This window comes from Crocuta crocuta, unplaced genomic scaffold, assembly GCF_008692635.1.
Source record: "Crocuta crocuta isolate KB4526 unplaced genomic scaffold, BGI_CrCroc_1.0 scaffold26, whole genome shotgun sequence".
Taxonomy (NCBI): domain Eukaryota; kingdom Metazoa; phylum Chordata; class Mammalia; order Carnivora; family Hyaenidae; genus Crocuta; species Crocuta crocuta.
Genome location: NW_027532249.1, coordinates 14319669 through 14334771, shown reverse-complemented (window position 1 = coordinate 14334771; position 15103 = coordinate 14319669). Strand labels below are relative to the sequence as shown.

At 46.9% G+C, this 15103-nt stretch overlaps 1 protein-coding gene across 5 annotated transcripts in view; it reads left to right on the top strand.

Moving 5' to 3' along the window:
• Positions 1-2959, top strand: part of SLC35D4 (solute carrier family 35 member D4) — a 119687-nt gene extending 116728 nt beyond the window's left edge. For 3 of the 5 annotated variants that reach the window (XM_077778207.1, XM_077778205.1, XM_077778204.1), the window contains one exon: positions 248-1282. In XM_077778207.1, coding sequence (XP_077634333.1) covers positions 248-308 — 61 coding nt within the window. In that variant the 3' untranslated portion in view covers positions 309-1282. The other 2 variants (XR_013338542.1, XR_013338543.1) reach the window with 2 other exon arrangements.
• Positions 2960-15103: the final 12144 nt, after the last annotated feature.

Below are 15103 nucleotides of genomic sequence, written 5' to 3'. Positions count from 1 at the left end.
GGGACACACCACCGTCTTCCCAGGAATGGGGGGCGGTGGGAGATCCAAACCCACCTTGCAGCCCACTCCCCTCCTGCCACACAGCTGAGATTTACTTGGGACGACCTTGGCAGCTGGGCATGCCGGGCGGGGGTGACAGAATGAGGGTTCCCTTGCCCCGATGCAGGTGAGCGCCAGGCAGCTCAGTGGGCCCTTGGCCTCCAGACTCAAGGAACTAGAAAGCTGACCTCTTGCTGTTTTTTTGCAGCCTCCTGCTCGGTGGACTTGGAGAGGCCTTGCTGGTTTTCTCAGAGCAGAAGGGCTCCTAAGGACAGGAAAAACAGACCCACAGGCTGCTGGCTGGAATGCATGGCCCTGGGCCTCAGAGCTCCCCCTCAAGTGTGTTAGAAGGAAGAACGCGGGGACAGCGAGGCCACCACTTCTCACTGCATCAAGGAGAACTCTCTGGGCTGCTGCAGAGAATGGACTTTGTCGTGTCTTCCTGCTTCGAGAGGTCCTGCTGACCGATTGTGCAGACCCAGGTCAGGATTCCGCCTGTGTGAGGCTGGCCCTGCTCACCTTGACTGATATGCAGACCTCCTTACTAAACACCCTTCACCACACACTGCTCTGACTACATGGGGTGGACTCAAGGAAGTTCGTTGCACTTTTTCTTTTGTTTTATGTGTATACATCTTTGGATACTCTTTTGGGGACACCTTTCCCTTGCTGTCATGGGCTGGCCTGGAGCCCACACTCACCCACTTAGGAGCATGGACAGAATTCCCCATGAGAGCTCTCACCAGGGGTAGGGACAGAGACGAGGGCTGGATGGGAGTCCTGAGTAAGACAACAGCAAGCACCCTGTGACTCCAGAGAGAGTGCTGAAGCCTTTTTGTGGTTGTGTGTTATGTTGAATTCGATACACTCTTTTGTTGCCCAGTGTTAGGCTGACTTGTTCCTAAGTGATCACCATAGGGAACAGGGTTTATAATTATTGACGGATATGCTCCTTGGGCAGACACAAACATTGAACACATGTATATACACAAGCATGTGTATTTGTATTCCCATCCTTTAAAGCTTTTAATCCATTTAATTCCCTGATGGCTCAGAGGAGATTTCATTCATATCATTGAACACTGAAGTATCTTTTTCAGGCCAGATTAAAAATTCAATTAAGATTCTAAACCTTCCTCTGTGGGAGTCCAAAGAAATGAATATGCATGAAATGGTGACTTGATTCTGAACCCACAACGAACGTGTAAGAAAATAAATGTCTGACTTCAAATATTTCTGCTCATGACAGGTTTTGAATGCCTGACTACTCTGCCGGGGGTCGGGTTTGGTCATCTTGAGATGTAGAAAGTAGTGAAGTCCCAGTGAATCTTCCACAGGCAGGACGCCAGGCTTGCAGTGGTGGACACGCACGGCATCCATGGAGAACCATCTTTGGCATCTGGGGAATAAGCCTGTCCATTCTTGGCCCCCTGAAAAATAAGGTCAGCTCAGTCAGGGGCCATTCTTCCAACTTGCTGAAAAAATAAACAGAAGATGAAATGGATAGGAATGGATTAGTATATTTGGAACTTGAGTACCTTAAATTCATTCCCTTGTCTTTTCCGAGTCTCTATGTGTCATTTAAGGTAAAGATGTTCAGAGTGACGTTTACACAGATGTAGGGGCTTTTTTTTTTTTTAATGTTTATTTATTTTGAGAGAGAGAGCATGGGTACAAACAGAGGAGGGACAGAGAGAGAGGGAGTCAGAGAATCCCAAGCAGGCTCTACACTACCAGCGTAGAGCCTGACTCGGGGCTCAGTCCCACAACCATGAGATCATGACCTGAGTTGAAATCAAGAGTTAGAAACTTAACCAACTGAGCCACCCAGGCACTCCTACATGGATATAGCTTCGGTTTGCTTTATGTCCTTCGTCTATATAAACTTCATAGAGGCTGAGGATCAAATAGAAAACTGGGTTTAGAATTCTCCTTTTTCTTTTGCTCTCACAAAACTCTCTCTGTACGACTGAGACAGTTCTCCTTTTGTGGAAAGTGGTGTCTGTCCAAATGTCTTTGCCTGTCTCTAAGCCTGTCTTTCCAAGTTCCATTCAGGCATATGGAGGTTCCTAAGTCTGGAAAGAACCATGCACAGTTAATGGGCCCATCTCGTGATCCTAGGAAACCTGTTCTTAAAAGAATCTCTACTAGGGATTTTTACATTTTTGTTTGATTTTTTTTTTTAAGGGCATTCCCGAGTCCCTTTGTTTTTATGTTTTACTTTAATTTCATAATTTGAGTAGAGTTGATACACATGTTAATTAGGTTTAGGTGTACAGCTTAGTGATTTGGTAAGTTTATACTTTATGCTCCGCTCACCACAAGTATACCACCTGCCCTGTTATGTCGCTGTCATATTATTGACTGTGTTCTTTATGCTGTGCCTTTTATTCCCGTGCCTTACTCATTCCATAATCCGAAACCTGTACCTCCCTCTCCCCTCCACCTGTTTTGCTCCTCTTGCCCCTCAGCCCCTCTGGCAACCATCTGTTTTTCTCTGTATTTGTAATTCTGATTCTCCATTTTCATTTTTTATTCATTTTTTTAGATTCTGTTTATAAGTGAAGTCATATGGTATTTGTCTTTCTCGGTCTGATTTATGTCACTTAGCACAATACCTTCTAGGTCCATCTCTGTTGTTTCATACGGCTTGATCTCATCCTTTTTTACGGCTGTGAATACTCCACTGTGTATATATACCACATTTACTGTATCCATCAGTCTATCAGTGGACATTTAGGTTGCTTCCATATCTTGGCTATTGTAAATAATGCTGCAAAAAACATAGATCTTTTCAAGTGAGTGTTTTCACTTTATCTGGGTAAATACCCAATAGTGAAATCACTGGATCATATGGTATTTCTATCTTTAGGGTTTTTTTTGTTTTGTTTTGTTTTTTAAAGATTTTTATTTATTTCTAGGAGAGNTGCCCCTCTATCTTTAGTTTTTTGAGGCACCTCCATACTGTTTTCCACAGAGGCCGCACCAGTTTGCATTTCTATCAAAAGTGCACGAGGGTTCCTTTTATTCTACATCGTGTTGGTTCTTCTTGATTTTAGCCACTCTGCCTGGTGTGAGGTGGTATCTCATCGTGGTTTTGATTTGCATTTCCCTGATGATGAGTGTTGTTGAGCATCTTTTCATGTGTCTGTTGGCCATCTGGATGTCTTCTTTGGAGAAATGTCTGTTCAGGTCCTCTGCCCATTTTTAAATCAGGTTGTTTGTTTTTTTGGTGTTGAGCTGCATAAGCTCTTTACATATTTTGGGTGTTAAGCCCTTTTTGGATATGTCATTTGCAAATATCTTCTCCCATCCAGTAGGTTGTCTTTTTGTTTGGTGGTTTCCATTGTTGTGTAAAAGCTTCTTATTTGGATGTGATCCCAAGAGTTTGTTTTTGCTTTTGATTCCCTTGCCTCAGGAGACATCTAGAAAAATGTTCCTACCACTGATGTCAGAATGATTACTGCCTGTGCTGTCTCCTAGGATTTTCATGGTTTCAGGTCTCCCATTTACGTCTTTAATCTATTTTAAGTTTATTTTTATGTACAGTGTAAGAAAGTGGTCCAGTTTCATTGTTTTTAAAACCTCAAGTATCCTCTTATTTTGACGCAGCAGGAGGCAGAGGATAAGGTGTTTCTTCAATATACCATCCTGTTTTCTTCAGCTTCCATCTCTCCTAGGGCTTCCCCCTACCCAGCCACCCAAGCTTTAATTTCTCCGTTTTATGCCCAAGTTCACATGCTCAGCTCTGAATGCAGGTGAGCCGAGAGGTCTATGGACCCAGGGCTGACCCAGGTTACTGCAGTCCCCTTAGCTCTCCCGGGTCTGTGGCTCTCTGCGCCCCTCTCTGGGTGGGACTCTCCAGGTAACGCCAGCACTCTCTTTTATCAAAAATGATCCATTTTGCCATGTCCTTTCTGGGTCCTGATGATCCCAACCTTACTGGCCCCAAGTCAAAGCCCAAGTGCTTGGATTTTTCATTTGTACAAATAAAGTATGCTTTCCGTCAAAAGAGGCCAGATTCTGTATGATTGTATATTGTTATGAATCTCCTGTGGATATAAAGAAAAATAAACTGTTTGTTTTCATGGTAATTTGCCTTTCTTTCTCTTCTCTTCAAACTCAGCTGGAGACAATTGTAAAAACAGTTGTTAACCTTGGGGGTAGGGAGCAGGGGGAGGGCTCTTGCATCTTAAATACAGGCTCTGACTTCTACCAACATCTAGGCCATTTAGCTTCAAACAGGGAAGACGACCCAGCTCCTGCTGCTGCACCTGTGCCATCCAGGAGGGTGAGCATGGCCATGAGTGGCCGTTGAGCACTGAAATGGTGTGCATCCAGATTCACACGTGCTGTACACAAGTGTGAGTACACACTGATTTCAAAGATTTTGTTTAAGAAACAGGATGTAAAATATCTTAGAATCATTTTTATACTGATTACAGATTGAAATAATATTTTGATTGGTTAAATAAAACATTGTCAAAGTGAATTTCCCATTTCTTTTTACCTTTTTTAAATGTTTATTTTTGAGAGAGAGAGAGAGAGATCACAAAAGCATGAGCAGAGGAGGGGCAGAGGGAGAGGGAGATACAGAATCCAAAGCAGGCTCCAGGCTCTGAGCTGTCAGCACAGCGCCCAATACGGGGCTTGAACCCAGGACCCATGAGGTCATGACCTGAGCCGAAGTCGGATGCCCAACCAACTGAGCCACCCAGGTGCCCCTCTTTTTACCTTTTTTAACGGACCTGCTAGAAAATTGCAATATGTATACTTGGCTCCCATGATGTTTCTCTTGGTCAGTGCTAATCTGGAGCGGTTCTTCTACACTGGGCCTGGGAAGCAGCAGAGGAGATGGGTGTCGGCAGCAGCTGCTGGGGTTATCAACCCAGTAACACTATATAAGTCATCGAATGTTCATTAAGTGCCACACACTGTGCTACGTATTTTCTAGGTGTCGTGTCATTTAGTTTTACCAAGGGTGGGCGGGCAACATTCTCCCCCATTTTATTAAGGAGATTCAGAGAGATTCAGTAACTTTTCCAAGGTCACCACGTGAGGACTCAAGCCCAGGTCTTTCTGATGAAGCCTGTTTTTTTTTCATCTGCACCTGCGAGAGTTCTGTTGTGAAGGAGAAATGAAGCCCTTCATATTTTACAGGGGGTTGCCGGTTCTGCACTTAAGTGTTCCCATGCGGATTCCTGACATCAGTGAGGCACTTGCGGCTTTCTCCCTGGAAGCCACGTCTTTACCAAAAGGGGGGGTCTGTGGCCTGCGTCCCAGCCGCCTTCCCAGTGTTCCAGTCCATGCCACCAGCCTCCTCTCTTGGCTTGTGTCTGGGATCTGCCCTGCACAGGGCTGGAACAACCAGGAGCACTTTGGGAAGGGCAAATCTGCCCCCACCTGGACTAGAGCTCTTCACGTTTCCAGAACAAGCAGCCACTGTTGGGTTCTCAGGCCCCTTTTTTCTCTGGGGCTGGCATGTTTTGGTGGCTGAGAGGTTTGAAGGTCGAAGGATCCTGGGTGACTGTGCCAGGAGAGGGTACCCTTCTCTGCACCAGGTCTGCAGGCCCAGAGGGGGGGACAGTTACAGGTCTGGCTGAAAACATAAACATGCAAGACTGCAACAGGTGGGGTGCCCAGGTGGCTCAGTTAGTTGAGTGTCCAGCTTCAGCTCAGGTCATGATCTCAGGGGTTGTGAGTTCGAGCCCCATGTTGGGCTTTGCACTGACAGTGCTGAGCCTGCTTTGGGTTTTGTGTCTCCCTCTCTCTCTGCCCCTCCCCTGCTCCTGTGTGTGCTCTCTCTCTCAAAAATAAATAAACATTTTAAAAAAAGAATATGTGATTAGTAATGCTTAGAACATGATAATCTTTCTTGAGCAGTTGGTTTTGAGAGGGAAACGTCTGTTATAAGACGGCCGACAGGACTGATAGGGAAATTCCAGGCCCTGACCGACGACTCCCCTCCCAGGTTCTTGTTCCTACCCAGCTTGCCACACGCCAGAGTGCTACTAATTAGGAATGCGGAAGTAACAGACTATAAATTGGTCCCTCTGCTCTTCGGGGCTCAGACCCCTGGAGAGTGATCTCCTCTGAGCCCGTCGGTCTAAAATAATCCCCCTGCCTTCCAAGATCTCTGAGTGCTGCTTGGTTCTTCTGCCGGGTGATTCAGACCAGGTTCTATAACGGTTTGAGCAAAGTACTGAAATAGAATATGGAATCATCTGGAAGTTCAAGTGCTTGGGACTCTTTGGGAGTCAGTAGTCCTTTGATTCTTGTTCCTGGAGAAGCCAGTCAAAGAGTGAGGCTCTTGAGCTCCTCCTGGCCCTGCCCTGGCCTCAGGCTCTGTCCCTCTGCCCTGCCTGGAGGGAGGCTGTGCTGGCTTGTTCCCAAGATACCCCCACTCCAGGGGTATTCACTCTCCTGTGTAGTTTCTGGCCCTTTCTCTTGAAGCTGGGCTACCTCTGTGACTTGCTTGCTGCCAGTAGGACATGGTGGAAGCGATGCTATGTGACTTCCCAGGCCAGATCAAAAGGAGCCTTGCAGCCTTAGTCTTCTAGAACAGGCTCTGGGAGCCTCGAGCTGACATGAGGAAGTCTGACCCCCCTGAGGTGGTCTGTGCTGCAGACACCAGGTGCAGGCGCTCCAGTAGACAGTCCCTGCTGAGCACGCCCTCCTAGACCTCCCACCAGGCCACCAGGCTGTGAGGAAAGCTGTCCTGGACCCTCTGGACTAGCCCATCTGCCAGCTGACTGCCATCAAGTGACCTCAGTTGATGCCACGTGGGGCAGAAGAATCACCCAGCCGAGCTGCACCTGCATGGATTCCTGACCACAAAATTATGAGACTCAGTTAAATGGTTTTAAGCCACTGAGTTTTAAGGGAAATCTGTCCCACAGCAATAGATACTAGAGCAGAGGTCCTGGGATTCTGGTCCTCATAGATGGATCCACTCTGAGCTCTCTGAGCCCCTCCCTAGAATAGACTCTGGCTCCAGGAGAAGTAGTCCTGCTGACTACTAGCCCCAGAGCTGCCCTGTGGAGCGGAGCAGGGCCCCAGCTGACTGCCCCAGGCTCGCCTAGAGCCGCGTTACAGGGCAGATCTGTACTTTGCGATTCATTCATTCAAAACCTATCAAGAGTCCACACGCGCCAGGCTGTTTGGGCTCTGTGGATATAACCACAAACAAGACAAGCATCCCTGAAGCTTGCTTTCTAGAAGTGATGGAGACAGACGACTCACGAGGACACAACAGAATTTCAGAGAGAGTTAGTGCTTTTAAGAAAAGTGGAGAAGGGAAGGAAACACAGGCTTCTGAGTGTCTCATGAAAAGTAAGGGATTTCTCTTCCAAAATGTGCCGTGTCTCACAGACCCTTTAGCAGGGAGTTAGACGATTTAGTGCTCTGCTGGCCCAGCGCCAAGGCCTACTGTGCGCCGCGCGGTGTTGCTCCAAGTGCTCCACAGCAGGTAAGAGCTGAAAAGAGACAAAACCAGGGTCTAGCCAAGATCCTATTCACGACAACTGTGGAGCCGGAGGACCAGAAAAGATGCCTCAGACAGTTGGCTTCAGGAAAAGAAGGTAAGAACTCCCAGCAGCTCAAAGGGCGCCCCCCCTAGACAAAAATCAATGCGCCTACTGCAAAGAAAAAGAACATTGGGCCAAAGAATGCCCCAAGAATAAGTCTAAAAACTCCCATTGTAGTAATGGGAGATGGCAGTAACTAGGGGAGATGGGGTTCAGCACCCCTCCCGAAACCCAAGGTAACCCTAAAAATGAAAGGAAAATCCACCGAGTTCCTAATGGACACTGGGCTCAACATTCTAAGGAGCGCGCGGTAGGGACATCAGGGCATAAGGGCCGCCCCGCCTGCCCCGAGTTGGCCGCCCGCACCCCCGCCGCTCCCAGGTCCCTGAAGCCATGTGCCCAGCCCGGCAAGGTCTCCAAGGCCGTCCCCGCCCAACCTGCGGCCTCCGCGCGGCGCACTCACCACCACGCACTTGATGGCCTGCTTGAAATGCCACTGACCCCAGATGCGGGATTTAACCTTGGCTCCAGCAGCTTGTTAAGCTCCTCATAGTTGCAGATGACTAGGTCTGGGATCTCCACAGTAAAGTAGCAGCCCTTGATAAAGAAGAACGCCTACCAAGGAGCTGAGGAACCACTGCCCGCCGAGCACTCCCAACCAAACAATGAGACTGCCCAGATCGTGGCCAAAAAAATTCCTAAAAGACATCTTCATAAGGTATGACTTTCCTCAGATAGGCTCAGACAACGGACCTGCATTTGTGTCCAAAGTAAGCCAGAATTTAGCCACGGCCCTGGGGATTAATTGGAAATTGCATTGTGCATACAGACCCCAGAGTTCAGGACAGATAAAAAAGAAATAGAACTCTAAAGAGACCTTAAATTGACTTTGGAGACTGGCGGAGACTGGGTAGCTCTGCATCCCTTTGCACTCTATAGGGTGCGCATCTTCCCCTAGCAGATGGGATTAACTCCTTTTGAAAACATGTCTGGCCTGAATGGCATGCCCTCTATCCAAATAGAATGCATGATTACTAAACATAGGTTTGAGTTTTCAGCTTCCTATTGCAGAAAAAGTAAAACTATTTGGGCCTTTTAAAAAAGATGGTTTAAAAATTCTAATGTAAACACCTCTCAATTGTTACTAAGTTCTCAATTGGAGACTAAGCTTTCCTAAGTTAAAATTCTGCTAAGTGTACTTAAAACTAATGGAAAATAAGGAAAGCAATCTCGTATGTAGAAAACTGAGAGATACATAAAAAAGACATAAAAAATAGAAATACATTTTTGTTGAGAATAAAGAAAGTAATTTTCTCCTAAATAAGATTGGTTGTTTAGAAAAAAAATAGTTTTGAGACAAAGTATAAAGGCAAAGGAAAGCGTAGAAGGTCCGTGAAGGGAAATCTTTGAAAAATATTCTGTGTGTGCTCAGGATAAACTAAGGTTGAAATAAATAGAATTTAAAAAGTACACTGGTATGGGGTTAAAACTCTGCTTTTCTCTCTAGCCAAGAGACAAAGTTTTCTTGGATTGTAAATCTGCTCTTGATAAGACAATGTAAACAAAGAGTTTCTCCTTTTGCTGCCAAGAAAAACCAAAGCTTTAGGTTTCATCTTTATCAGGTCTTTAACTGCATAATTATAACTTCTCAGTGTTAAAGGAGCTAGGTTTTTCTACATTCGCCTTTAAGATCTTTTATTGCCACTTTGGTTAAATTAAAAAAAAAAGGTTTTAATGATCTGTAATCCTATTTAGGATACACTTTATAACTTCCTAAAGTTTTAACAAACTTCCCAGGACTTAAATAGTAAAAAAAGGTCTTTTGGCCAATTAGGCCCTTTTATTTGAGTTGCTAAGTTACTTGGAAAAACACTATGTACTATGTACAACAGTGAACCTTAGGTTGCATGGGTAAATGCTATAACTGCCCAAATATATATGCAAATCCTAAAGTATTAATGTTTTGGTATAGAATTATCATGTAATATTCTGATTAAAATATTATATGTCACAAAAATAACTGACTTTCTTTGTCAATTGCATAACAATGTCCATCTGAGATTTTGTCATTTAAATAGATTGCTTGCCTTCATGCAAGAACGTCTGGGGGCAATACAACCCGTAATACTTAGGTCCCAGTACCACCACCCTAATGATTGGGACCCGACCAAAGACCCTTGATTGGGCCTTCAAATACACAAGAGAAGGGGGAAATGAAGAGCCTAAGTAACGTCATTTTGAAATTAAGGCCTCCATTAAGAGCAACCTCGGGCTGCACGGAGCCCCAGCTCCTCAGATTGCTCAAGGCTAAAGCCATCCTCGGACCACCCTCAGATCAGCTAGTCAACAAACATTCCTGTGGTCTGAGTCAAGGCTGGGAACTGTAGACAGTTATTCTGTACAAACTAGCCAATTTCTCACCGCTTGCCTGAACCCCACCTGGGCCCTTTGAACTCAACTCATAATTGGTCATTTTCAAAGGATCCTCAGAAGTCATGATTGGGTCCCACCAAAAGTAATGGACACCTCACAGATACTGAATGATCAAAGCTGTTACCATGGGTGCTGTACAATTGTAACTGGTGCTTATGTGATGATGCTATACGTACGATGTGTACGCTGTAACACCCCCATCCCTGACCCCATAAAAACCCTACTGGCTGTTGTTCAGGGCTTCACTTTCTGCCACTACACTGGTAGGCGGGTGAGCCCCTGCTCGAGCTTGTAATAAAGACCCTTTTGTACTTGCATTGGTGTCGGCTCCTTGGGGGTCTCAGGGGACTCACGAATCGGGCACAACAGTGTGAAAAGGCCCACAGGGCTGGCAAGGCCTTTGTGCCCATTTGTCTTCACACTGTCACTCTGAGCCTCAGGGAGAGCAGTGGAGCCTTGGGAATGTGGCGACTTCATCCGGGCACCATTCCCAGGGTCCATGGATCTGCATGACCCCTGGAAGTGACGGGAGCTTGGTGAAGAGGGCGCTAAGGCAGAGGCAGGATCCTAGGGTCTGTCCAGGTGCTCTCTGTGCCCTGGCAGGTGACGTCAATCATTCCTTCATTATCTCCTCACCGCCGCATGCATCACACCCATACTGCAGGCCCGCGGCGCGCTAGTCTTGGTTACAGGTGCTTCTGTTTTCTCCGGGAGCTAACTTGCCTTCCTGAAGAAGTGAGCCTCTCCACTGCTGAAGATGAGGCCTGGCTCTTCATATCGGTGGGGCTGTAGGCCGACCTCGCCTCCCACAGGGAAGCTCATGGTCCTCCTGGAGGAAACATCTCCCTTGGTTTGGGAGGAGTGGCTCCAGGCTTCTTTCTCTGTGTCTCCCCCTGTCTTTTCTCCGTCCCTCTGCCTCTTGCGCTCTGTCTCTCTCAAAAATAAACATTTTTAAAAATTAAAATAAAAACGAAGCATAATTAAATGTATAGCATTTAGCACAACACCTAGCATGTGTTGGATACCCAAGGAATGGTGGCCATTATTGCATTATGATTTTCTAGAAAAAATCTTGTTCTAGTCCCCACGTGAGGCTCCAGTGATTTCTGACAACCAGAGTTTATTGTTTCCTAAGACCAAGTCTCTGGCTTACACACATTGTGTTCATTAGGGTCCCATCTTATTCTCTTTGCCTTATTTTGGTCTTGAGACCCTCATTAGTACATGGGTCTCTACGTTGCCTTCGTTCCAATTCTGGCACCTTCCAGTATGAACTTTTTAGTGCAGGTAAGCCTTCCATGCTCAGCCAGGTTATCAGCTAAGTCAGAATAAGGGAAGCATGGGGGGGGGGGGTGTAATTCTGCCCCAGGGTCTTGGTGAGTAAAGACCGTGTTCCCACGAAGTTGCAAAGATGGTCCCAGTGTTCCATTGTTCCTGGTACCCCAGCCATTTGCAGTGTGATGGAGCCATTTCGCCTCTGCTTGGATCTGGGCCACCCTTGGGACTGGTCTTGCCTATAAAAGGAGTGGAGGCTACAGAGGCTGCTTTTAGGCAAACAGACTTGTACAATGGAAAGTAGAAAGGGTCCACAGTGACCACATGACTAAATAAAGACAGGCCCATCAGGCAACCCACCTCAAAATACCCATTGGACCTAACTAACCAATGGGCTACTTACAACTAGGCACAGTTACCAAAATAGGGAAAATTCCATTCGTTGCCATACCTCCTCACCCTTAAAAAACAGCGCCCACCCATGCCTCGGTGCAGAGGTACAGATAGCCTCTCCTGTGGTGTCCAACCGGCCGCTCCCTATGGTATCTTCCTTAAACTTTGATCTCCTTTGTTCTGCCCCAGAGGAATTCTTTCACCACCTGTTCTACAAGTTTCCACCCTATCCTCGCCCCACATCTGGGGGGCCCTCAACCCAACCAGACGGACACTCCATTTAGACACCACAGAAGTGACACTACTGATTTTGAGCTAAGGTCTTGGGAAGCCTTGTATTCTTCCACTTGCTCCCTTTGCCTCTTCTCTGAGCCCTCTCCACTGGGCCTTTTCCTTGGCTGCTCAGTTCGGTGCAGCCAGATTCCTGCCGAGCCAGTTTAGCAAGCATCCCTCCCTACTCTCCATACCCAACCAAGTTCCTCTTGGTATTTTTCCATCCACTGACTCCCTCACCCTGCCCATTGTCTGTAAGTCCCCAGCTCTCTGTCGTATTCAGAGTTGAGTTCAATCTCAGTCCCCTATTACAATAGTCTTGATCTCTACTGCAATAGTCTTGAGTAGTTTTCCTTGCTCGTTTAACTCTGTCTAGTGCTCCAAGTTCTTTGACAGCTTCCACCAGGGGAAGAAGCCCAGACTTGGCTGCTGGAAGATAAGAGGCCACGTGGAACAGGGCTAAGTCCTCCCTGCCATGGCCATTCAAGACTTTCTTGCCCTTAGCCAACTGCAGACACATAAAGGAGCCTGATTGAGATCAGCTGAGCTCTGCTTAGGTAAGCAAAACTGTCCAACCAACTCCAGGGTGCATGAGAAATAATAAATGTCTGTGAGCTAATACCACTACAAGTAGAGGTGGTTTGATCTGCAGCAATATTGTGGTCAATATAGGTGGTGACAGGTACAGTGGAGAAGGAAAAGCTAAGAGAAGCAGAGCATAGGTTCTTTTTGAAAGAGCCCCTGCCCTGAGCTCCTTGGGTCCTGCAGCGCGCATGCGCTATGGTTCCCATGGCATTAGGAGGGACAGCACTATCTCTTTGGCTACCACACCCAGAAGGAGGGGGTTGGAGAGGGAGTGGGAGCTGACTCTGTGTGTGTGTGTGTTTGTGTGTGTGTGTGTGTGTGTGTGTGTGTCCTGCAGTTGCCAGGCAACAACAAAGTCTCAGGGAAGGAACGGAGCCTCGGGGCAGGAAGGGACCGGCTGGAGCTGGGGTCGCCTTAGCGGTCTGTGCCAGTTGTGAAACAACGAAGTCCTGTACTGCACATCACTTGAAGTGAGCGCTTTGGGACCAAGCTATTAATAGCAGGCTGAAGAATTCTGAAAGACCAGCACCAGAACACACCACACCCTGGGTCCCCTTCTCGAATATTCTATTCCCCAGTCTGTGCCCCATCCAACCCTGGGCCTGTTGTGCTCTCACAGAGCTTCTCTTGTCTCCTCAGCAATGTTTTTATTTTTGTGTTTTTTAAAAATTTTGTTTTATGTTTACTTATTTATTTTGAGAAAGAGTGGGAGAGAGAGCAGGGGAGGGGCATAGAGAGAAGAGGAGAGAGAATCCCAAACAGGCTCTACACTGTCATCACAGAGCCTGACACGGGGGTTAAACCCACAGTGAGATCATGGCCTGAGCCAAAACCAAGAGTCAAACTTTTAACCAACTGAGCCACCCAGGCATCCCATTTTCGTATTTTTTAAATTGTGGTAAAATAGGGGTACCTGGGTGGCTCAATTGGCTAAGGGTCTGACTTCAGCTCAGGTTATGGTCTTGTGGTTTGTGAGTTTGAGCCCTGTGTTTGGCTATGTGCTGACAGCCGGGACCCTGCTTCATATTCTGTGTCTCCCTCTCTCTCTGTGCCTCTTGCTTGTGTGTGCGCACTCTCTCTCTCTCTCTGTCAAAAAAAAAAAAAAATGAAAATGAAAATAAACTGTGGTAAAATACATCTAACTTAATATTTACAATTTTAACCATTTTCAGTATGTATTTCAGCAGCTTTGAATACATTCACAAATTTGTACAACCATCACCACTATTTCTGGAACTTTTTCATCACCTTACTTGGAAATTCAGTACCCATAAACAGTAACCCCCTATTCTTCTCTCATTTGGTCACTGGAAACCTCTATTCTACTTTCTGTGTCTATGAATTTGCCTGTGCTAGGTACCTCGTATAAATAGAATCATATATTTGTTTTTTAGTGTCTCTCAGCTCTTTATTCTTTTTTTTAATTTCTTTTAATGTTTTATTTATTTCTAGGAGAGAGAGAGAGAGAGAGAAAGAGAGAGAGAGTGACAGCGTGAGCAGGGGAGGGTCAGAGAGAGAGGGAGTCACAGACTCTGAAACAGGCTCCAGGCTCTGAGCTGCCAGTCAGCACAGAGCCCGACGCGGGGCTCGAACCCACGAACCGCGAGATCATGACCTAAGCGAAAGTCGGATGCTTAACCGACTAAGCCACCCAGGCGCCCCTCAGCTCTTTATTCTCAAAACCAAAAGTTTTGTGTTTAGATATCTGAAAAGCAGCTCACCGGGGATATGCACTTTCTTTAATACCCATCCCCTCTCCTTTGACTCCCTGCAAGAGCTGGGCTTCATGACCGTGACCTTGAGGTATGGGTGTCCCTGTCATCATCAAGTCTCCTCAAAAACCAAATCACTCCTCCTGACCAAGCTCCTGAACAGGGGCCACGAGGACACCCCAGCCAGCATTTTCCTCTCTGCCTGTGCGTCCAGCCATTCTCCCTGCACACGCTAAACTACCAGTTTGCTCCCCTTCCGGTCAGATGGGGAAGCCATAGTGCTCCCAGGGGGCTGAGGGCCTTGGGTTTGTCCCACCAACCCCCAGAGGACAAGGTCCACGTTCCTGGAGTGGCTCCAAGGTGCTCCACCCAGTTTTAGGTCCAAAGCTTAACAAGTAAGTATTGCTTTAATAGCAGAGGCCCTGGCTTGAGGTAAGTTGGAATCAGCCCAGTCCTGTGGGGCCAGAGCAATCCAGTGGAGCCTCAAGTCTGCAGGCTGCCTGTTTGCACAAGTTGATGAGGTAAAGTAGATGATGAAAGGATGTAGAATATTACTAAGTTTCCACCCACTGCTGCCTCTTCCCCCACTGTACACATGCTCACTCACACACACTCACACACACACACATGCTTGTTCACACACACTGTGACATACTGACATACTTTCACACACTGACATACTCACCCCCCACCCCAACCCACACACACCCGCCTCAGGGGCTCACGTTTTCCAAGGCTGAGATGAGAAGGCTGCTCCTGGCAGAAGTCAAAGCAACTATTTTTCAGAAGACCCTGGGGGCCATGAGCAGTGGGGTCAAAGGTGAAACTGAGAGAGAGAGCGGGGTCTTTGTCTCTCCCTTTCTTTGA